Raw genomic sequence first — 24,156 nt, forward strand, 5'->3', positions numbered from 1 at the left:
GTTTCACACGCACGAATCTACTATAACATAAAAGGCAAAAGTGGCTCAGGAAGCGACAGCCCGTGGCGACACCCTCGCAGGCTGAGCCACACGTGTCTGATGCTGCAGGAGCGGGAAGCGATGCGAGCACGACGAGGGGCAGGTCCCAGCGGCCCTTCCCCACGGCCGCGCTGGGCCCGACGCCGCACGCGCCGCTCGCAGGAGGCTCCCCGGTGCCGGCTCCGCGCACGGAGCACAGGCCGAGGGCCTCACGCTCACTTCAAGCTGACGCAAACATACATTTCATTGCATTTCTGTTCTCATTTTAAGAGACTTGGAAGGTCTTCAGAAAAGTCTTCTATAGATACTCCTTTAAAACTGTTAGGTTTTCTACTTCAAGGGAAGTCTAACAAAATGTTGGACTGCTTTTAAATTGGGTAAACAGCGTTCGTTCTGCTTCTGGTAAAAAAGCAACTGTGTCCCTTTCCTATAAGATACTTCATATGTCTCCAGTCTGTTTCCTTTACTTTACAGAAGTTAGAGACAGGTACTATAATTCCATTGGTGCAATCTGTGGAGCTCTGAAGCAGCTTATGGATTTTTGTGGCAAAGTTAAATCTTAAGTCCATCCCTATTCACAAGTCCAGTGTATACAGGTGCCGTTTGTTTTATTCTGCCTCCTCACTCTTCTCAGAGCCACCTCCAGCTGAATTATCAGCCTCGTTCTTCTTGTCCAGGGCATCTTCCAAGGCCTTCCCAGTGCAGTCGCACGTTCTACTTGTAGCTCCCGCATGCGTTCGGGTGCGCGCTCCTGGCTGGTACAGCTGCATGGCCGGGCGATCCTACGAGGAAGCAGGCATGGTTAACCTCACACGAAGTGTGGGTGGGAAAACTCCTTTGGATTTTAAAGCGATTAATGTAAGCTTCTGGAGAAAGCAATTTTGTGTTACATTGCTTTATGTTTCGTAAGACCTGGTGAAAAATTAAGTGCAATGAAAACTGACCAAGTACTTAATGTCTGTGTTGTTTGTAACTATTCTTGGGAGCCAGGCATTTTAAATAAATGAATAAAGCTGTAAACATTAAAAACCTTTAGTAAATTTATTCCAAACAAGGAAAAATACTAGAGATGATTGTCAAACACAGTATTATGGTGTGCACCCAGGTAAACAGCGTTGCTACCTTCACTAACGTCAACTGGAAAGAACAACATCCTTGCACTTGCAACTGTGCAGACGAATGACAAACAGTAAATATGAGCATAAGAAGAAAACCCAAGCCAGGGAAAAGTTTAGCAGATAATAGCTAGAAAATTATCCTCAATTGAATTTTCCTTATCCATGTGTGTGCTACTTCAAGTATGTGCTACTTCAAGGGATTCACACAGTTTAAACATGGAAGGCACTGTCTAATTATCCGTATCAAAATCAAATTGCAGTTATAGCCCAGCTTCATCATGTCTTCCATACTCCTGTGTGTGAATGCAGGAGATCCACACACTGATAATAAACAAAGTACAGTTAGATAACCGAAGGAGAGCGTTTACAAGGAAGAGAAACCTAGAAATTGCAAATGGAGATATTTCATAGCTCTAGAGTCTGCTTTTTATTTTTTAAATTTCAAGAAAGCATTTAGAAATTCTGCCCAAGAAGGCTTTTCCTAGTCAGTTTGTTTATTTTTACTCTCAAAAATATCAGCTTTTAACGCACGAAGCAACCCATTCACCAACGTCAAAGCTTTCTGAGCCAAGGCTAGGTTTAGAAAACAAAATTACCAGCCTGTGACAATGACACAGTGCTGAAATCGCTCCATATCAAACTAGCAGATTTCCAAGTGTCTTCATAATTTGAAGTGATTCTGATCTCTTATTCTTTCTCTTTTCTCTTTATTTTCTTTTTTTTAATCCCTCAACACACCTTTTCTCTCTTTCTCTCTTGCTTCATCTTAAGGTTCTCTTTTTTGCCCCACTCAATTCTCCATTTCCTTAGAGAAGATACTTCCCATTAGTGTTTTGCTCCTACTGTTTTTTAAAAAACTTTTGTTACTTTTTTCGATGGCTTGCATCAGCATGACATACATCTTTCTACACCACAAACAGCCAGTGAATGCTAGCCACGTACAGCTAGATCCTCTAATGAGCATCCATCTTTTTTATATATACATAGTTAAATTACAGATTCTATACTTGACATGTAATTGTTACTTCCCCTAGAAGTAACGAATTTTGCATTTTCTAATTAAGTCGTGCACAGTTCTGAAACGAAGCATGTTTCTGTTTCATCCAGAAACTTCAGTTGACATTGGTATTTCTACAGGCAAGAGAGTCCTTAACTCACAGCTATGTGATACATATTTCAAGCAGAGCAATCACAGAACTGCAAAAATCTTTTCTGCTATTGCAAATTTTGTTTAGGGAACAGATCTAGAACTTACAGTGTGGACTAATGCAGAAACTCAGCCAGGCTTCTTAAGGCCTGACCTTAAGTTTCAAAAGGCCACCAGGAGCCACCACCAATACCAATGTCATAGATGTTCTATCAGATCTCAAGAGCAGCACGACAAGCATGAGAAAAGCTGTTTTTCCCATATTCCTGGTTTTAAAATAGTCTTTTTTTTTTTTCTTCTTCTGACTAGGTGACAGCCTGAGCTGCTGGGACATGTGGAGAGCAGCTATTTTGTATAGGCAGATAAATGTCACACACATGGCCCATACGCATCTACGCGTGGAGAGCGGGCTGGGCTCTGGCCAGGGTGACTTTCACCTCTCATGCGCACTGAATCCACCTGGACTTGCTCCCTGGATGCTCCCTATGGAGCCCTGTTGCCCAGGAGCCATTTACTCACTGTCAGCTCTACCCCCCAACACAGATCAGGATTGGGGTTTGATGGAAAAGTTTCACATGCAGCATAATTTTCTACATAAAACAGTGTTTCAGGCATCTTTTGTGGGAAACCTAAGAAGAGAATGGAGAGAGAATGAGGTTGACAAGAGCAGCCGTCTCCTGAAAAGACTCTGGCGCATCCATGAAATCAGAGCATCTGCGAAAAACGATGCCCGCGTCCGTGGGAGACGCTGAGCGGTGGCTCCAGCTCCGTACCCATCCCCTGGCTGTCCCACTTGCCCTGCTCCCTCTATTGAGCAGTGCCTGCCCAGTCCTTAATCTCATTACTTGTGTGCTGGGTGACGGAAATTCACTTTTAAAAGGCTAGCATGCCACTGCTTTTAAATTTCATTGCAGATCAGGGTGCAACAATTTTTATAAACTCAAAAAACACGAGGCTCCCAAGAATAGTGTTCTAATAATGCTCGGGTTGAAAGCTATGCAGAAATTATGCCATATATTATAAATACAAATGAGCAGGGATCTGTGACCTTATTTTAACTGCTGTTGTCCTCCGACAACAATAAATAGAAGCTTGGGTTTTCCTGGAAAGCAAGTAAAGAAAGATTTATTTGGAAAAGCATCTTTACGCTGACATTGCAAAAGTAAAACCTGTGATCTTGAAGCATATTTTACTAATGAAAGATTATCCTAAATGAATAAAAGAACCTTATTTCTTATGCGCTCCTTTTTGGATGCCATGTCATCACACTTGTCCTCTTTACCCAGTTTGTCTACTGTCTCCACAGTGAAGCTGTAGCTGTGGGTCCCTTTCTTTCCTCTGTCTTGGCTGTATCCTTTCCCCCATTTCAGCTCGTCTTCACTCCTTCTCACAAACTTGTCATACTCATAGTGAGCTCTGTGCTTTCTGCCATCGTCCAGTCGATACCTTGGCCTTTCTGGGTCTTTTTCTCGAAATCTTCTCTCCAAATCTCTTTGCTCTTTGTCACTATCATTTTGTGACCTATGAATATGCATAAAAACAAAAAATCCAAGCAATTAACATGAAATAACCCCCTGAAGGACACAAGCCTGCCTTCGGCTTTAATAACACTTTGTTGAACCCTAAAATGGGGTTATGCAATTTTGTTGAGCATCTCATCCATATATGTCCAGTTTAAAAAGTAACAAATAAAGCCATGTAAGGAAAATCTTCTTGATTTGGGGCAATGACTGTAAAAGACCTGTTCACTGGGACTTTCATCCCAATTTGCCACCCGATACAGAGTTCCTGAGCGCTCCTCACACCAACACGGGCTGTGGGATCAGGCTTTATGACCTGTTCTTGAGCAGATGTGTGCACAGGACTCTGGGAATGGGAACATTCACAGTCCAAAGTAGTAGTGCTCATGTCATGTTTCCATTTGTGAAGTCTTATGATTATTCAGATAAATAAAAAAAGATTCACAGCCCTTGTAACCTGGGAAAAGCATTTGTGAAAATGAATATTTCTGTTTGAGGCTTCTATTTGCTATGTCTCGATATAGTGCAGCCTATCTTTGCATATTTTACTGAGGTAAAGACCATTAGCTTATCACAACACAGTACTTAATTTATGTTATGCTGCAGTGAGAATGAATTAGGCTATTATTTTGCAACATTTTGCTGCTAGGCTGATAAAATTCACAACTATCCCTCTGATTTCACTGTTCCTGTTCAAGAAACAGGTAATTCTCTCACAAAGAAAAACTGCAAATAATGAAAGAAGATAACAGAATGATTAAATTTTAAAAGTAGCAAATACCCTGTGTTTCTTTTCATTTATCATGTATATAGGCCTACTTAAAATTGAAACAGGAAATATTTTGACAGTCTGCTCAGATTTTGAGAATCAGCAGACAAAACGAGAGAGGGTGAAGATTTTCTAAAGGTGAAGTAATCAAGTAGTGATATGTGCGTGCCATTTATGCTGGTCTAATATGAATACCCACTTATCTTTCTACACCACTTTTTTTCTTTTTTCTCTTGTAAATAACAGAATTATGAAAATTGTCAGCCACTGCTGTGAACCTGGGCATTGATGGGGCTGCCAAGACAGGGGCCACATCTCCGAAGGAGCTGGGGGCAGCAAAGAAACTCAGGATGGTGGGTAACAAGTTCAGCATTTTGGAAGGCCGGGCTCGTGTCAGCTCAACACACTCCCCAAGTGGGAGCAAAGTCCCCATGGTCAACACCTGAGGTAAAAATGGTGCGACAAACCCAACACAGTTACAAATCAGAGGTGAGAGAAGGAAGTCACAAGGGAAAAGAGAAATCTGAAAATGAATGGAACAAAGGGAACATAATTGTGCTTGGTGTAATTTCAAATTCATATGGGACCGTGGACACTCGTGCACATACTGAGGTTGGTATCTGTGGTAGAAACCTATGTGTGCTGAACTTTAAAACACACTTTCAAACAGGCAATCCAGGCTCCTACATGTAGAGCTGGAAGTTAAATTTAATACTGATTTTTGAGCCAGTGACAAAGAAGTTACAGCTCTGATCCTCAGCTAAGCTCATACAGCTCATAGCTTGGTATCTAATCACCTCCCCACCTCGATAATCATGGTGAGCACTTGGGAAGACAAGGTAACATTTAGTGTACCCGCACAGCCAAAAGGATTCTCTTTTACACCTGGAAAATCTATGTTAAGGCTTTATGAAACTTACAGAATGAATACTGAAAATGTAAAATGTTACATGACAGCACCAAAGGATTCATACATAAAAAGCCTTATTAGTAAACAACTGACTTGTCTCTGAAAAAAAATTGAAGAATATCAACAAAAGAGTTGCTGAATATTTTCGATTTCCAACAGAGACTAGGAAATGTAAATTTCCAGCATCTTTCAGGACATACTCAGCACACTGGAACACTGAGCGCATTTTTGAAATCTTTAGCCACAGAGAAAAAAGAAAAAAATATATGTATATGAGGGGGATACTATTGGTGAATTATTTCTTCCATGAGTGTATTCAATGTTTTTATGTTCCATTCAGGGTTCAAATTTTCTTTACTTTTCTATTAGCCATTAAGAGACCAAATCTTGTTCTGCATCTCCAAAGAGGATGTAGCCTAAAAACCTGAATGGGACAGTTACAGGTGCAGCTTCTGCATTCTCTTTGTAAAAATCATGACTCTATGTGGAAAGGGTAATGTTTATACTACTCAGAGCAGGCAAGTAGCTTGCAAGTCTCCTAGAAAACGGTCTAGAACTTCTCTTACTTATCCTATGGGTGAATCCGTGTCCAGCTTGCAGTGAGACATACATGCCAAAGAACACCAGAGAAAACGAGATGCAGAAAACCTTTGTAAGACATTTCTAGGCTATTGTATGCCATAGAAGTGAACTATTCAGCTGCTCCTGCTATTACAAATACAACACAGAAGACAGTGAGAGACAGAAAGATCTTTCTACACATAAGGTTGGGATTCACACCTTAGTTATTCTGCCATTCCCATTCATCAAACACATTCATCTGTTTATTTCAGGGGAAAAAAATGAAGAAAATGTGATGGCATGGTAGGACATCCGAGGCAATATTTCTAGAGTTTAACATCAAGGATGGAAGGACGGCCTTACCTGAGTTCTTGATGGGGAACAGGTGAAACAACAATGAAACTCTGAATGACTTTTCACACAGAAATCTTTCCAATCTGGGATTTCAAAACATTAATACTGCCATCAGGTCAGTAAGTTCACTAAACACCTTTTACAAAAAAGGACAGTGAAAGACAGTTTGTTTTACAAACATGGAATGATATCGGTTTTGTGCTGACAGACACCAGGCCAATGCACCACTTCCATCATGTTTAAGCCTTAAAATCACAGCATTTAGGATATAACTTGGTGCCTAAAATACCACTTACTTTTCCTTGAGTTCTTTTAGTGAACCCTCCAATGCTTTGGATTTTGTACTCCCAGATCCAGATGACTTTTCCCATTTGTTTTCTTCAATGTCATCTTCTTCACCCTTTTCTTTGTGCTTTTCACTGGCCTGCTCATCTCCTTTTTCAGGCTTCTTAAGAAGCTAAAAAAATGTAATGTAATGTAAAATGATTCTCCCCCCATTGCAACAGACATCTTAACAATGTCTTAAATACATTTATGCCCTATTAAGACCGAAGACCATGGTCTTATTTAAATTCTATGAATATATTTGAATGTATAATAATTAGAAAGTTATTTTAGAAGAAGGAAGAAGGTTACTTTAAAACACATCTTCCTTTTCTTCTAAAGTTACAGAATGTTTTTCTTTATACCTTCCCCCCACGAAAAAAAAAAATCTGCTTGAGAACTTACTCTTTTATACATCCAGGCGAAGGTACCTGTTGCCCAGGAAAATAAAACAGGGAAAGGTGCTACATAGTTCTGTGTCTTCTCCCCACCAAAAATCTGGAGTGAATCTGAGCACATCCTTCCAATAAGCCACAGACTTTTATAGCAATATAAATCTTCAAATCAGCCTACAAAACCTCTCTAGTATCACAAAATCTAGCTTACATGAATAGAATTTATCTATGTTGCCTTACTTAAATAAGGTTTAAAATGTCATGTCTTATTAGCCCAAAATACTTTATGCTTAAGTAAAGTCATTGTAAACAAGCCCATTCAGATGGTTTTGCAATATGAACTGCAGCACAGCTTGAGATTAGCAGGACTCGGCTAAAGCATACAATTAAAATCAATTAATTCTGAGTATAAACATGAAAAATCTCGGCAAATACGGCTAGATGAAGATTAACATGGAACATAAAATGCTACAGCTGTATTTGCAATAATGCTTGGGCATGGGTTAGAACAGAACAATTTGGTTCTGCCAAGTTATGCCTGCACAGAGCATGGCAGAGCTGTGCAACTGCTGAGCTACGTGTCGCTAGCACACAGCTGTACCTAAGAAAGGCAGCCACACATCACAAACAAGCTAATTCATTTTGCTTCCAGTGAAAACTGGCGTCCTACCTCCTTGCTGCAGGTAGTACACTCCATAAACAAGATTACTGAGAAACCAAAAGAATTTCTGAATAAGTTAAAGTTTTTCAGCAATGTACCTTAATCCTTATTTCTTTTTCAGAGATTTTCTTTTGCTTCTCTGCTTCTTTCCTTTTACGTCTTTCTTCCTCTCTGCGTTTCCTTTTCTCCTCCTCTCGCAGACGTTTCTTTTCCAGTTCCCTCCGCCTTCGTTCTTCTCTTTTCTCTTCTCGTATTCTCTGAAGAGTTCAAAATGATTGATTGTAAATTGTTCAAAGGAAAACTACATAAGAAACATAAAAGTTGAACTTCAGGCAAAAGTCTGAACGTACCTGCTTTTCTAATTTTCTATTTTTAATATATTCCAAAAGGGGTGTGGTTCTTCTAGCTAAAACACAAAAAATTTGTGATATAGTGTTCATTGCCTAAAATATGTACTCATTTCTTTACTTCAGTACTAACTCCTTTTTTTTTCCAGCTTTATCTGCATGGGAGCTAAGCAATTAAAAAACCTATTTACTTTGTATGTTTTGACACCATTCCCATCACCTCATTAGAAACATTTCTCTGTTTTTTGCTGTTAAGATTAGAAGAAATAGAGATATTCTGCATGATTATTTAACGTTGAATTCAAATCATATATTTTCAGCACACAGAATCTTATCTTTCTCTTGCTCATCATATGGTTATTATCCAAAAAAGAAAGAAATTCAATATCTATTCTTACATTTTAACTTTGCTACATCAAAATTTAGCTATTCTGCAGTTTATATACTGCCAACATTGCTATAGTCTCACTTAGCACTTTTCAGTCCCAGATTTCAAATTATACCATGTAGGAAACATTATTATTCTCATTTAACATTGCCATTTATTTCTAGCATTCACTATTCCATAGGAAAATGAGATAAACAGAGAGTAAGTGGTTTGTCCCAGGCTGCACAGAATGGTTTCAGCATTTTGTTTTCCCAGGTAGCCAACAAATCGCCTCACCCACCCAGCCATTCCTGTGATACAGAGATACTTCCACTCAGAAATCCAGCCTAAGCCTCCTGCCTGACCCATCCCCAAATTCTACAGGGCCCTGGAGAAATCAGCACATTGTATATCATCTATGCGACATCTATGACTTTAAATACCAGGATTCACTTCACTGTCAACACTGAGTGCACATTTTTAATTATTTACCTATAGCTGTGACTTAGTCTTTAAAAAAAAAAATCAGTCCTGGATGTCCAAAGATAGAGTTACAGCAAACATTCACTACAGTTTATAGGACTTTTCTGAAGCCAGTGGAAGGCAGCTGACCAAATGCGAGGAGCAAATGTCACTATTGGAGTCCATTATAGGATTTGGAAGAAAGAATTAAAAAAGGAATTTAAAAAGTCAAAGAAATAAAAAAATGAAAAAAAAAAGAGACATTTTAAACAAATTTAGAATGTCTAGACAAATTTAATATCCCCAAAATATTCTAATGTTTTGTTTTGAATGCCTAAATTTCCTGCTAGCAACCTGGTCATTACTGACAAAATCTTCTTACGCAGTTATGAAGAGGGCAGTTGATAGGGATCAGTATTCATTTTTAGCAACTATTGATGGTCAAAAGCAACAACCAAAAAAAGAAGAAGAAAAAAAAAAAAAGACTGATGATTTGAGACCCTTCTTCGTCTATCCCAGACTCGCCCTGTGGCCCCCTCTCATTTTGTCTCCTGGCCACAGTCTGTGACCAGTGTCAGGTGCTCGCGGGACCCCCAGCTCCGCTGCCTGGGCAGCATCGGCTTTTCCAAGCTGGAAGTGCCAGTTATCAGGTAAAAGCAAATCTGTCCCTCTTATTCATGGGCCTTGCTGTAAATGAAAAACTAGGACTATTTTCTGAAATCACTGAGAATTTTTTGAAAGGAAATGAACTATAAAATGAAGAACTATGTCAGTAATAACTTTTAATCTTGCTTTCTAAAAACAAGCCAGAAGAATGATCTTACCTTAATCTTGTTACAGAGAAATTCTGTTTTTATCTCTCTGTCACACTGAAACAGATGAGCTAAAGTATCTGACGTGATACATAAAACATGCTGGTTTGAGGTAGCACTATCTGGAGAAATGCTGAGAATGTGAGACCCAATTCTGCCAGCAAAGTCCTGGGCACATCTTACATCGACTTCAATAGAAATAACACCTTTGATACAGGACACACAACTAAAACCTTACATAATGTTACCACAGGCATCCTATTCACTGAAGGGATCTTTGTTTTGATATTGATAGCAATCGTTGCAGCTTTAAGTAGGAGAAAAAAATAAAGCAAATAATCTGACTTTCTGTGATTTAACAGAAGTAAATCCCCTAATGAGAAACTCTCTTCAGCCAACATTGTTTATCTGAAACCTGAAACTCCCAGGCTAAAACTTTTCACTGACAGCTAGAACACACATTTAAATTAATAAATCTTTCCTGAAATTATAAAGCCTCTTAGAAAATTTTGACTGCTTACACTCTGCTAGGGAAGATTCCTGGCAAATAAAAAATAGTGGGAAACTTGCCTATCTAGAAAAATCACAAAAAAGTTTTATTTATAATAGAATTATCTGAATGCCCATGATTCTATAATGTCCATTTCCTCTAAATTGATAAAGCTCCGAATTGCTCTAGTCAACTATGAATTTATGCGTACGAAGAAGAATTGATGCCACCCTGTATAAATGTGTCTTAGATGCAGGGAAAAACCAGGAAAAAAACATTAATCAAAACAGATGGCTACTTTTCTGGTACAGCATAAGGAAATGATAACAAAGATCATTCTTTTTTACACGTCAATTGTCAACCTAGGGAAAGAATAGGTGTTCTGCATGTTGTCACTTGTAGATACAGCACACCAATATTTCATGTCATCCTCCAAGCTGCATTCTGGCTGCTCAAAAGTAAAAAGTATTCTGGACAGAATTATATACGCTTTTCGGTGAAAAATGGCAATATTATTGAGAGGTCTTGAGAATATAAATCACATCACATCTGTAAATTCTAAATGAAAAATAAATCTTCGCTGTGCCAGGAAAATTCTTTCAACAGCATGTGCAGGGGGTCGGACGAGATGATCTCCAAAGGACGCTCCCAACCTTCATGATGCCGTGAATACTGAAGGAATTCTGAAACAGCTTCCACGTTCTGCTGAGCAAAGGACTTCTCCAGTCAGAGACTGATACGGACTGCTTCTGTTTCAGAGGGCCACCACCTGCAACATGAACTGCTACTTGACAGTCATGTTTTTGGTTTTTTTTCCTGCTCCTTTAAATTTACAAGCAGCTTTATTTTTTAAAGTTCTATCTTCTAAAAATCCTAACTATGAAGCTAACCTCAGAAAAGAGAAGATGGCAGCCTGCATGGCTGTGCTGAACGCTAACTGTGATTCCACTCTCTTCTCTTTTATCTTACAATTTCAAGGCCTGTCATAGGCATTTCTTAGTGACAGCCTTTTGTTAAAGCACTTGCTGACAGTCAAATAATTGTCTACACCATGGCATTCCTGGGGAGTGTTATAGTCTCTGCAGCCAGTCCAACAACGGCATTCTTTGACAGACTGAATTGAAAACATGAAAAAATATTCTGCTGGTTTTTATAGAGTGCAATATGGACAGCACAACTTAAACACTTTGCTCTTTTCTGGTAATATGGTCATGATTTATATACTTGCAGCTAGTAATAGATGAAGAAAAGGTGGTGTTGCCTCAACTTCAAAGCTTTTGTAGACTCCAGACCAGAAGAACCCTTTATAGAGAACCCTCTAGACCATATTTCACCCATCATAATGCAAGTAAACTTCTATCAGGAATGAATTGTTAAGTATTCGGCTGCTCTATCTTTTAATAATAAATCTTTCATCTTTTTATAAGAAGTCTGTGAGCATTTGGAAGCACTAAGGACCCATTTCTGAAGTCGCTGTGCATACAAAACTGGCAGTGAAGTCAGCTGACCTCCATGCACAGATACTCGAGGTGAGGTGAGGTGTTTCGACTGACTGCTTGCAGTCAGTCACTACAAAAATCAGAACTAAAATTTTATCAATCTCTGTCAGACTGAATGGGTCAGACCTTGCAGGTAATATAGTAAATGTATAAAATATATATTTTTATATATAATACTGTCTATAATAAGAAAATAAAAGAAAACAGACCAATGAGTTCCCTTGTTTTGGCCTCAATCTCTCCCAAAAGAGTCTCAGGATTGGCACATATTTTCTCTTCATCTGCACAGTAACTCTCTAAAAATTTCCTATATTCTGGATCTGCAAAGAAAAGTTTTTGGAATATATTAATACTTTGCAATGCACAACAGAAATGAATCTACTTTTCACTGTGACATCAGAAAAATATGTTTACCATCTTCAATGCTCCCGGCTTTTGCATCTTTTTTCTTTAATTTCTTTTTTGAAATCTTCTGGAATGGAGCAAATTCAACTACTGCAGGATACTCTAAACCTTAAAAAAGATCAAATGTTTAATTTTTATTTTGGAAAACATTTCTAATATTCAAGCAAAACTTTTCAGATTGGTTTCAGGCAGATTTAGTTGAAATCAAGGGTATTTTTTTTTTAAATGCCATCCTAAATTTCTGAAGAGTCTGCTCCCAGTGGACTGGGACACAATACAACCAGTGTTATGTTTATGTATCACTATTTTAGATTCAAAATAAAATAAATTTATATTTGAATTATACACTTAAACATTAAGCATTACTTTGACATGCAAACAAATACTGTCCAAAAAAAAAAAAAAAAGAATGAGCAGTGCAGCCTCATAACTTTCTTACATTACCACTTCTAATTATTTGTTCATTCCTCAGAGATTGGCCTTGAGTAGACAAACTGACATAAAACCTCAGCCTGACAAATGAAAAACTACTCCTGGCAAATAAACTTGAAGCAGCTGAGTTGCTTTTATCAAGTTGTGCTGCCAAAAAGCTAAAAGAATATATAGATAATACATGATCAAAAAAAAAAAAAAAGGAAAAAAGCCACCTTCTTTTAGAACCAAAGTTCTAAAATTCTGCATGTAGAACCATGCAAAGCTTTTTTTTCTATTTATGTTGGAAGGTACAATTCCTTGTCTGCGTTTATTGGCATGGATTCTTTCTTTCTGAATTTGCCTTAAATGAGGGACTCTTCTCTGACAGGAGTCAGAGCTGTTACCTGCAGCTTTTGAATCTTGCCTGGTTTCCACTCATGGCTATGAAGTAGGTTCACGATCTCTCAAAGTTTGCACAAGTCCACCGAATATTTGGCTTTAATCAGCCATTATGTTTGTAAAGTTGCCCCTAGCAATCCCTCTCCTAATTTTAGCCTGGTAAATGCAATGCCAACACAAGACTCACAAGGGGGCATCCTGAATCGAAACTTGTGCGCGTTATTTAAACAAGCATCAAGCCAAGCTGGTTGTAGCAGTGTCCAAACTCAGTTTTGCTAAGTACAGAATATTCTGGCTTAAGTCCAGCGTAACACTGAAGGAAATGCCTCATTTAGACAAAGTGAAGTCCTTGCCGAATTACAAAAATGATTTGTTCCTACCTCTTTTGCCAATCAGATATTGAGGCAGAGCAGACACTAATATTACTAATACTGCCCAATACTTCTCATTTGATCTTGTTCTCAGTTGCTTTTAATTTTACTACTCTTATCATCCAGCATTGAGATTCTGTGTAACAGATTTCTGCCTCAACCCAAATTTCAGCTAAACAACCCAGCTCTTTTTGGGAACAAGTTAAGGAAGAATATGCAGGTTAAAAAAAAAAAAAAAAAAGACAGGGGACCTGCTAAAGAGGAGCTATCCTGCTTCCTACTTTAAAACAGAGTTTGAAACCTGGAAAGCACACTCTGTGAGGAATGTGCTATATTTGATCTTCAGCAAAATCCATCCAAAGCAGACAAACTTAGATGCTTATAAAGATATCTTAGTTAAGAAATATTGAATAGAAATTTATTGTTTTGGCAGGTATATTTTGTACTTCGTTACTTCAAAGTGGTAAGATTTTCTAGTAGCATTTTTACGTAATTAACTGTATGTCGAGAAAAAAATCTATGGAGTAAAAAAAAAAAATCCATGTTCTGTAGTGGCAGATATAGATACATTTAAAATCTTTAAAACAGTCCAACCTTTATTATCAATGAAGACATAGCCATCAAAGCGATCTCTGAAAAGAAGGATGTCCTCAGGATTTCTAAAGTTAATGTATGCTCTTGAGTAGAGATGTGGGTAAAGGCTGCAACAAGAAATATTTTTTTTCTGTTACTCGCAATTCCGCTCAGTACCAAAAAAAAATGTAAAACAAGAAGGGTTGCACCATAATTGTCACCTTTGGGAGATGGTTAGCTTAAATACACATATCAATGTCTTTACACATACATACAAAAACTACACAGATGACAATAAACAACTGAACTGCTGCATTCCTGGGTCTAATTGTGAAATTTATTCTGAACTGAGACAAATATGTCTCGTTTACTCTGTCTTCCCACTACAGAGCATTTGTTTCTATTCTGCCAGATCAGAGAATTAAGTCTAGTTTTTAATGACTTAAGAGATATGACTAACTGCAGTGCTTTTTGATAACTGCTTGAGCGTGCTAAGGAAGTCTTCAGTTCCTGAAATAGCAGAGGAAAAGTACAAGCTCCCAGTCAATGGGCAGGTGCTAAGCTGGCACTGCATTTAAAAAGACTTCCAGCTTTAGGAAATATTAAATAACTTAATTACAGGCAAAATAACAGTCAGTGGTTTAAAAATAAATAATCTCCTCATATGCGTATGAATATGTATGCTACATCTCGTTCTGGATAATAGTCACTGTGAAAATCCAAAACATTTCTAGCAGAGAAAAGAACATGTACTTGCCCGAAATCATTCTGGTGCTTCAAGAACTGGTTGGCACAGACCCCACCGTGGCCGTGTAACCTGTCTCACGCGCGCCCCATCAGAACCGCAGGCCGGCAGACGCCCAGGCCCCACGCAGCTGCGCGCAGTTACTGACTTACTGCCCATTAGCCAAGGGACCGAGAGCCCTGCCGGGCACGTGCCTTAACCCTCCCTAGGGTTATCATGTAAAACGCTTTAGCTTAAACCACCTTCAGTGAGGCTAAGATGGAGTGGCTCAGTCAATGGTTGGCCATTTATTTTTAATAAATTTGAATATAAGCCAATTTTAAAATGTATTTGAACATAAGTCCCAAAGTTTTAGCTACCCGTGTTCAGGCTAATATCCCCACACATGACAGCTCTTCAGAGTCAGCGGCAGCTTCAGGAAACAACACAAATAGTTGCAGCCATGTTTAAATGCCACAGCTGATGCTGTACCATGTTTGCCAAGGACACAGAAATGTACCACCAAACAAGCAACGTGTTTTCAAGCATGCCTCTGTGCAGGCTGCAGGCGGTGTCAGCCTCCTGATAACTGCCCGAGGACGGCAACACCACCAAGCCTGTAGTTTAACACGGAACTGCCGAGGTTTGCTCGCTTCGGTGCCGTGCCAGCCAGGGAATGCTCATCATGGGCACAGAGCAGCAGGGCTAAGGAAGGCATTTCACTCGCTGACCCGATTTTGATGTTCTAGGAAATGAACAGCTCTGAGGGAACTCTTAAGCAAGGAACCACAGAAATACCGGCTTGGACACAGCTGGGACCACGCTGCCAATGGGAAGCTGCTCTCAGAAACTGGGAACTTCCTTCTCTTTCACTTTAGCAGGACTATCCTTATGAGTCAATATATGCTCTATACATTCTTTGAAGTTTAAATGAAATGAGGCTAGGTACTTAGAGCTTAATATGATTGTATGTTTGAAGTATTTAAGATCCTCAAGACATTAAGAGAAACTTTGAAGGAACATTATTTTCTTAGCCCAGTCATCAAGATAATTATCCAAGACGGGAGGAGTGCTGAGTTTCAGTTCCTAATCTAACACCTATTTCAGTGTCTTGTTAATCTTCAGCTTTTGTAAAATGATGTAAAATGTAAAAAACTCTCTTCAGATCAAAGACTCAGACAAGGGTATTGACCACTACAATACCATAGTGCTGTCTCAGTGCAGAGCAGAACAGCATCAGAGAGTTGGATTTCTTTTTTCCTGCAGTAAGTTAAAACCTTGTGGTTGGGCACATGAACATGATAAAACAGAACTGAAAATAGTAAGACTTATTCCTTCCTTGTTTTCTTTAGTTTTTATAGCAATGGCATCTGCTTCCTGTCTACTTTGGCACCTTCATCTTTTCCTGGTACACGACATGCTACTTTTCTACCGTTTTCAGCTTAGATCTATCCAAATGACTATCTTTCAAAACAGAAGAGCATTTGACACGGTTACTAAGCAGTTATTACTCATATTAGGAAGAGAAAAATGAAGGGTCTGAAATATGTAAATAGAAGTCCGGAAAGCGTGGGCTTAGATTTCATCTTGAAGATATTAATGGGTTCCAGTGTAGTTGCTACACATTCCTAACATCCTTAAGAACTTCATTCCCCTTAGCAGAAACATATGAAGACATGAGAACAGGCTTGTGCACAGCAGGATACTCCTGTTCACGGTTATCGCAGAGAAGAGAGATCATGTCTCTACTGCTGCTCATATATATATCATGGAAGAACATTATAGTGATGTGTCTAGGACAACGCTGGGTGATTACAAGCTCTCTTTAATGCAGTCACTCCTTCAAAGAGACAGTTCCCAGATGCCTGCAGGTCAGAGGGTTTAATATATGGATGCCTGAACGCAGAATGGAATTTAGATCCTTGTCCTACACTTCTTACCTGTGATAGAGTAGGCAAGGCGTCAAAAAATCTGTAAAAATCACATTCTGAAAGGAAGGCAACTAAGACTAGGAGACAGATGCTTAGCAGGGGCCTATATAAGAAATAATATCACTTACTCCTGGCGTCAGATACCAACGTTGACTACAGGTCCCCACATCTCTCCCCCTTCTAAATTCTCTTTTAAGCTGCCCACAAAGAGCCGCTCAGCGTGACTGCGCAGCAGAGCACGCGCCCTTCGGCGGCCGGTGCCCTCTCGGAAGCGGCAGCCGCCCGGCTCCCGTCGCCACAGGCCGCAGCTTTCGCTCCTCAGGACGCGGCACTCCAGCCGCGCGCCCCAGCTCCTGCTCTGCCAACGGCCGCTGCACGCGCTGCCGCCTCCTTTCCGCGGTGCACAGATCGCCATCACGACTTGAGATTCGGGTCGGAGGCTGCATGCTAATTTCAGGGTGAGAAAGCTGTTCGATTTTGCTGTGTGCATTTTGGAAGGGTGCACTGCACAGGAGGCTGTTTAGTCTGGGCTATCAATTAGAGCCATCTCTATGAAGTAACCAGACAAGCCCGACTACATACATTTCTGTAGATATATACACAGAGTTTTCTTGTTTTCTGATGAGTATTCAAGGATATTTAACCTTTTAGATAGCATTTATTTCTATAATGCGTAATCTATTATCTCCTTCTAAGCCCTTACTTTTATGACAACTTTAACAACATAAGTACATTCTAGTATTTTAGTTATTCTATTGTTTTTTGACACAATTGCATAAAAAGTGTTATTCTCCACCTAAGTGAAAATACTTACCAACTTATCAAACATAGTGCATGTGTATATATAATACATATGCATCTGTATATACATTCATGCTATACATGCAGCTCAACATGTGAATTTTGAAATGTTGAATAATTTCTCATCAACTTGCTAAGTCATCGTCTATGTTGTCATGTCAAGTTAAAATCCCCTGGCCTTCACGACTGGATCTCACTTTCTTGCAGTCACTGACATGGCTCAACAGCAGCTGAAAGTCGCTTCACTTCTGGTTCCTCCAGCTTTCCCTTCTCCAGGCACAGGAGGACAGGGTTTCCTGGACGTGCAGAGGCACCGCGCAGCTGCCAGGACTGCTGCTCGCTCCATCCCGAGCGCCTTCTCGGGGAGCTCCACAAGGTGCTGCCCCCTCGAAGGTGCCGCTCCTGGGCACGCTGGACCATCCCGCCGCATTAAAGCCCTTTGCCTACGATAATCCTGAGCAACACGGCTAGGAAGCAGTTATGAATGGCAAAAGAGGAGGGCTGTTTGGCAGAGGCTTAATCACTGTTTATGACAAATGGCATGGCATGGGCTATTTTACTGATTTTCACATAACTAAAGCTTCTTTTCATATCTATTTTTATAATCCCACAACACTATTAAGGATTTGTAGCACACAGGATTCGGTGCCAGTTCAGAGGGATGGGCCAAACCCCAAGGGGACAGGTCTCCATCACCGGCCTCAGGTTTTCAAACGCTCAGAAACATTTACATGAAGTCATAAAAGAGGATCTGGAGCAAACAGTTAAGATAACATTTGGAGTCTGAGAACAGAGTCTGAGAAGACAGACTGTGGAGTAGGCAGAGTCACTGTTATCCACTATAGACTGTGCGTCTACCAAACACCCCTAAATGCCATAGTCAGCCACCAAAACTGTGTGTTCTGCTTGCATATTGATATCAAGGTATGAGAGAGAAAGATAAATGTAATGTAGTGAATTGAATGAATCTGAAAGAATGAATGAAATACAACGCAACAGTCATATTTTGTGAAATGATTTTATTGCAATGGATGTATCTGAAAGTGCTGCACATCAATGAAATATTTCAATCAAGTGAAATTTTTAAAAGCTTTATATTTTTCATATACAACAAAGCATTGTAAACTTAGAAACAACCTTTAAACCTTTTTAACCTGTAAGAACAGTGAAACTGCGTAATTGAAACAGGTGTGCATATCTTGCAAACTCATCTAGGTGCGACTGCAACTATTTGTTTTGTTCCCCAAGGCAAGATAAGATCAGAAATAAAGATGTAAACATGGTTACAGTTAGACTTCTCTAGCTCTCCTTCTGAAAGTAACTAGTAGAGGATGCTTAGAGAAAGTGTATTTTAAAAGGCCAACTCTACACACCAATACTTTACCTTTCAGCTAAATGCAGCCTGACGATTCCATTATACGTAGCTTGCAACCTTGTGTTTAATAGGGTTTTATGCATTTGCTATAAATATAAAACTGCTCTCTGAACCATTTTATCTTCTGGTCTGCATCATTTATGACATTGTTGTCTGAAAAGGAGTTCCACAGTTTAACAGTGTTGTGTACAAAAGAATTATGCAGTCAGAGAAACTTGAATAAGCTTTTAGAAATTTAAGCCTTCCAGAGATTAGAGAACACCGTTAAACTGTGATGTTAAAGCTCCTAAAGCAAATTTATCTGGTTCTCCATCAGAACTTGCATCTTTGGATGCCCCTTTCTCTTTCCAACAAATAGTTCCTCCCTGCTGAACAGCTTTTCAGAATCATTCTCTTGTTAGGTACTATGAAATTGTTTATAATCTCTTCCCATGTCACTGATTTTTCTGGACTGGTTTCCATTATGTGCATGGCACAGGAGCTAGAAAAAAAACTAACCTGTAAAAGACACTACAGAGTAAATATGCCCACCGTGTTCCACAGCAGTACCTAATATCTAGAACAGCATGAAGGCATTTCCACAAAGAGTTTTCCAAAATCTTGTAAGATGTCTGTAACATAACAGATTAATGCAATGTAATGCTTAATATCTATGAAAGAATTATTCTCTGGGGCTCTTAGCTGATCTTGTTTCTACCATGAAATTTCTGAAACTTTACCGTATATTCTGGTCAAGCTTTTCAGTCTACACTGGAATACCTGAGAGATGTTAAACTTGTAAGTAGAAAGCTAGTCTACAGGACCCTAATTTGCACTTGTATGGAGACCAATACCTAAAACGACAATTTGTCCTCTGGATTTTTTGATTCTGCCATAAATCCTTGGAGCAACATAGTGAGGGCTGTTCCTTTCCCTCCACCTATATTACCAGTAGCTCAAAAGGGCTGAGTCCTCAGTTTCTTGTCATAATCACAAGAAAGTGTGAAAGTAATTTAGAGCGTGTGACACAACTTGTCAGGAGTTCGACATGCACAGATACCCATCAGCATTGAAACACAGGGGGAAACCAGGTCAGATTATTCTGGGGCAGTAACAGAACAAACAAACAGAAAAGTCAAAACTTTGCAGAAGAGCAGTTGAAAGGTCCCTTAAACAGCATCCTTCGCTGAAAGGAGCAGAGTCATACGAACCTATAGTGACAAACCCCTTCTGAAAAAAAAAAATACGGCTTTTGCATGAAAATATAACTTTTTTAAGAAGCAAGATCAAGCAAAAAAAAGGAATATGAAAATGTCACAATAAAAATCCAAAATTATATAAAAATACTTTTCCTCTAGCAAGAGCCTAATTTTCTGGAGACAGAAGAGAACAGGAATCAAAACTTAAGAGCAAAATAACAATTTCTCCCAAGATTTTATTACAGGGCTCAAAGTACTCAAGGAACCTGATAACTAAAATAACAGATATCAGACCTTCACTGTCAAAAAAAATAATAAAAAAATATTCGTTGCTTCCTACATCTCGGAAATATAGCAGCAAAGCAGTATCAGAAATGCAGATTTATTTTCTTCAATTTTTTTTTTTTTTTACTCCTAGTCACTAAGAGCTACTCTTCAATGGAAAAGAATTTTTGAAGTGTTTTAAACATGCCCTCATCTCTCTGTCAAAATGAGATACCATTAAATGGGCCTTGCCATTTAACAAACTTCTTATATATACATACGTTCTATCTACATAAAGGTAGATGATGATAAACATAGAAAACACCTGCAAAATCTTTAATCAGAGACCTAATATGGACCTAACGTTAGATGAGTAAGCAGTAAGACTTGTCAATACTTCAAATTCCAACACATAAAGATAGAGAGAAAAAATAAACTTTAAAAGTATGGAGTCTTGGGTCAACCAATAGCTCTGGACAATTCATATGATAATTTCTGAACTGCTTCCTGGCATGTAGGGAGCCACATCCATTGAGAACTGAGACTTGCTTTCAGGAGAACTTGCAGTTTGCCTGCTACCTGTTTTCTGTTATCAAACAAGCAGTTGGGACAGAATCCTTGAAGTGACCCATTTGTAAATTACTCATGTCTAGGTTCATAAGAAAAAAGTGATAAAGACTTTTGATCAGACTAAACACTCCTCTTCTTCACACCTCTTTGTGGTTCTGCCAGAAAAGCATCGGATTTATTATTTTGTTGCTGTACATATGTATAACTAACTGCCTGGTTTATTCTTATATAAATATACATATACAAACAGAGAGACAGAGAGGGAAAGAGACAGAGACAGCGAGACATATTTGCCCTAGCTTGTCTGTCTGTCTCATGGGTGACGAAGAGATGAAACTCACAGAAAGAATATAAGTTGCTCAGAACTCAGTTGTTCCATTTCACCAATGGAGGGTAAAAGAAACACCAGTATTTTGAACAAAACTATGTCAACTGAACAGCAATTTTCTGTTTAAAAATACCAGTGTAAAAGAAAAAGGCAGAAATGCATTGTGTCTGCATATGCATCTACGTTTTTGAAAACATTTTAAACAACTAACAAACCCAACAAAAAATAAGGGTTCCAGGGACAAAATATGTAGTTTGGTACATGATTATATCCAAAATACTTAATTATGTTTTAAGCACCTGAAAACCTCCACAAACATATTCTTTTCTTATTAGTACTGACCAACAGCTTGTCCTCACCTGGGATCAGCAGTGCAAAACTCAAAATAATCATGGGCAGGTAGAGGATGTAGCTGTTCCTCCAGTTGCTCCTTAGTTAGACAAGGAGGAAGCCGGCGAATAACCACCTGCACGTATAAAATAAAATGGGCAAATATCTTTGATCTAAATACTGTGGGAAAAGATTAAACAAATCATACTATTAGTCTTTAAAAGCTATTCCTTAAATTCGGAGTTTCAACTGGAACACCACCCTATTCGTGACTTTCTCGCATTTGCTGGCACAAAGGATAATAAACCTATCTCAGTTTGCTCAGTTGCTACATAAAATATAGAGAACAGTTAACATGGTAAAATTGTAGCAGAACTGAAATATTCAGAGCTTAAAAACACTGAAATGCGGTTGGTAACACAAAATACTAACAAACGGGGGGAAAAATGATAGAGTACACGACACTTACTTTCTGTCTTTATAAAATTATTTTGTTTCAACTAACTTTAAGTCTTTTATTAGAAATGCATTTTATGCATATTGTCCAATGTCTTCACAATAAAGTCTGAGATTTTATGTCTACATGACTAGTCTTTTTGACTATATCATGAAAACCATTATGACAGAATGGTGCTAGTACAGAGTACACAGTAAAATGGTCACTGAGATTCAGATAACGTATTTCCATTTCTCAACAATATCTGAAGGTGACTTAATTTTAAGTTACGGTGACCTTCAGTGCTTTCACTTCACAGTTTAGAAAGTGGGAATACAACAGATCTCACAGTTATATATATGACTATTGTTTGAAAAATGCTTAAAACCATGGAGAGAGAAATTTCTTGCAAATTCTTGTTCTTGCAAGAGCTGTTTTGATACAGCATTAGCCATTTTTTTAAATAACAAAAGATGAAATACAAGTAAATTTGTAACACTCTAGCTGGGGTTCTCAAAATACTTAAGAAAGCCAACACCCTTATTTTGCTTCTGATGAAAAAACACTATATTTAAATGTCCTATTCCCTTGAAATTAGCCTCAGGGCCACGCTCCTTATTCTAACCTTCCTCGGACCCATAGGCATCCCCCAACACTTCTTGGGAAGCCCTCCCGCGCCGCCCTGCCCTGCCCTTCCTCTGCACCTCCCCGTGTCAGTCTCCCCTTCCCTGCAGACACCCCCACCCGCTCAGGACCTGGCCCAGCCCTCCTGATCACACCCGCTGCCTTTTGCCCCCCACTGCTGCTCCCAGACCCCTGCCCAAACACCCACTGCTCCCAGACATCTGGGACCCCCAGTCCCAGGGCACATCCCCACACATCGCCCAGGTATCCACCCCAGCCCCACAGCACACCCTCCAAGCTCATGCCTAGCTCCTAGGCTCACCCCACAGGCATATACTCAGCCCCACAGCAATCCCGCAGCCTCACATCAGCCCCCAAACGTAGCCCCAGGGTCACCCCTCAGCCTCACACCAGCCCCTGGCTTCGCCTCCAGAGTCTCCTCCCAGGCCCCAGACTCACCTTCTGCCCCCCGACACCTCTCCTGCCCCACAGCTCAGCCCCTAGGTTGATCCCCAGCCTCCAGGATCACCCCCAGCCGCTCGACACACCCCCTGACTCACCCCTATCCCCACAGCACATCCCCAAACACAGTCTCCAGGCTGACCGCCGGCCCCAAGGCTCATCTTCAACCACTTGACATTTCCCCAAGCTCACCCGCAGCCCCACAGCTCATGTCCCAGACACAGCCCCAGCCCCACAGCACATCCCAGGCCCTCCTTCCCCGCCTCGCCGCTCGCCCTCCGGCCCCGCGCGGCCCCTCACTTTGCTCAGCGCCGTTTTCTTCTCCTCTCGCGCTTTACCCGGTGCCGGGTGAGAGGGCGGCGGGGGAGGCGCCGGCCCCCCCGGCGGCGGCGAAGGGGTGAGCGGAGCCTCCAGGTCGCAGCGCGGGGACTCCCGCCGCGGCGGCGGCGCCTCCATGGGCCACTTGTCGCGGCCGCCACCCCGCGCCGGCCCCGGCCCAGCCTCCCGCTCCGACCTCATGGAACCGCCGCCGCAGCGCGGCGCAAACCTCGCGAGAGCTGCCCGCGGGCCGGGCGGAATCGCGCGAGACTTCGCGAGGCGGGGGCGGTTGGAGGGGGCAGTTGCCCCAGAACCAACGGTCGCCGGGGGGAGCAGCGCCATTTGCGCTGTCACCTGCCCCTCACCCCCACGGCGGTCCGCGTCGTGTGCTCCGCAGCCTCAACCCCCGTCCCCATCATCTTCTCCCCGTCTTCATCTTTCCCCAGGGCTGGCGTGGAAGTAGTGACCCATCCATCACATAAGGATTACTCAGTCTTGGGTTAAAATAGTGCAGTTTGGTGGTGCCTAGTTTTGAAAAGTTTCATGAAAGCAGTGGCTTATTTGAGATGTCTTGGACTACTTCTCCTAGGCCTAGAGACAGAAGCAGAGCAAACTGAAGGAAGCTGGGGGTCCTACATATGTTTCAAGTGCAGCACTGCACTCCGAAGTTACTGAAAATAGGCAGAATGAGCATTAATGCTTGCAATTTATGCCAAATAGACAGGGTCAATACTGAACTTGAACTGCTGATGCTTTATCATCAGTCCTCAAACAGATACGCACAGCACAACCCCAAGAACAAATGGTAGATGAGCTGATGCGGACTTAGCGCTGAAGCTGCTGAAAGCAGTATTCTCATTCCATCCTAACCTCCTTCT

General features: G+C 40.5%; 1 protein-coding gene across 2 annotated transcripts; it reads right to left on the bottom strand.

Moving 5' to 3' along the window:
- Positions 1–511: 511 nt before the first annotated feature.
- On the bottom strand, positions 512–23,494 carry UPF3A (UPF3A regulator of nonsense mediated mRNA decay). 2 transcript variants are annotated; one of them, XM_088530305.1, is made up of 10 exons: positions 23,261–23,494; positions 21,468–21,574; positions 13,959–14,065; positions 12,190–12,288; positions 11,985–12,095; positions 8,149–8,204; positions 7,897–8,055; positions 6,715–6,875; positions 3,531–3,825; positions 512–821 (listed from the first exon to the last, which is right to left on the bottom strand). In XM_088530305.1, exons 1-10 carry the CDS (start codon positions 23,477–23,479, stop codon positions 648–650), a joined length of 1,488 nt encoding a protein of 495 aa, XP_088386431.1. In that variant the 5' UTR covers positions 23,480–23,494; the 3' UTR covers positions 512–647. The 2 variants fall into 2 exon arrangements, with proteins under 2 accessions (XP_088386431.1, XP_088386423.1); XM_088530297.1 differs by having other exon boundaries at positions 567–821; positions 3,587–3,825; positions 23,261–23,481.
- Positions 23,495–24,156: the final 662 nt, after the last annotated feature.

Source organism: Tinamus guttatus, unplaced genomic scaffold (assembly GCF_059628265.1).
Source record: "Tinamus guttatus ecotype Peru unplaced genomic scaffold, ASM5962826v1 Tinamus_guttatus_pri_ptg000030l, whole genome shotgun sequence".
Taxonomy (NCBI): domain Eukaryota; kingdom Metazoa; phylum Chordata; class Aves; order Tinamiformes; family Tinamidae; genus Tinamus; species Tinamus guttatus.

What these genes read in the sequence shown, in the direction of transcription:
- UPF3A (XM_088530305.1), bottom strand. Translation starts at nt 23,479, where the DNA reads ATGAGGTCGGAGCGGGAGGCTGGGCCGGGGCCGGCGCGGGGTGGCGGC. An exon ending in ATAGAAAATTAGAAAAGCAG is followed by an intron (nt 8,056 to 8,148) that starts GTACGTTCAGAC and finishes TGAACTCTTCAG; the next exon opens with AGAATACGAGAAGAGAAAAG. An exon ending in AAAAAGAAATAAGGATTAAG is followed by an intron (nt 6,876 to 7,896) that starts GTACATTGCTGA and finishes ACATTTTTTTAG; the next exon opens with CTTCTTAAGAAGCCTGAAAA.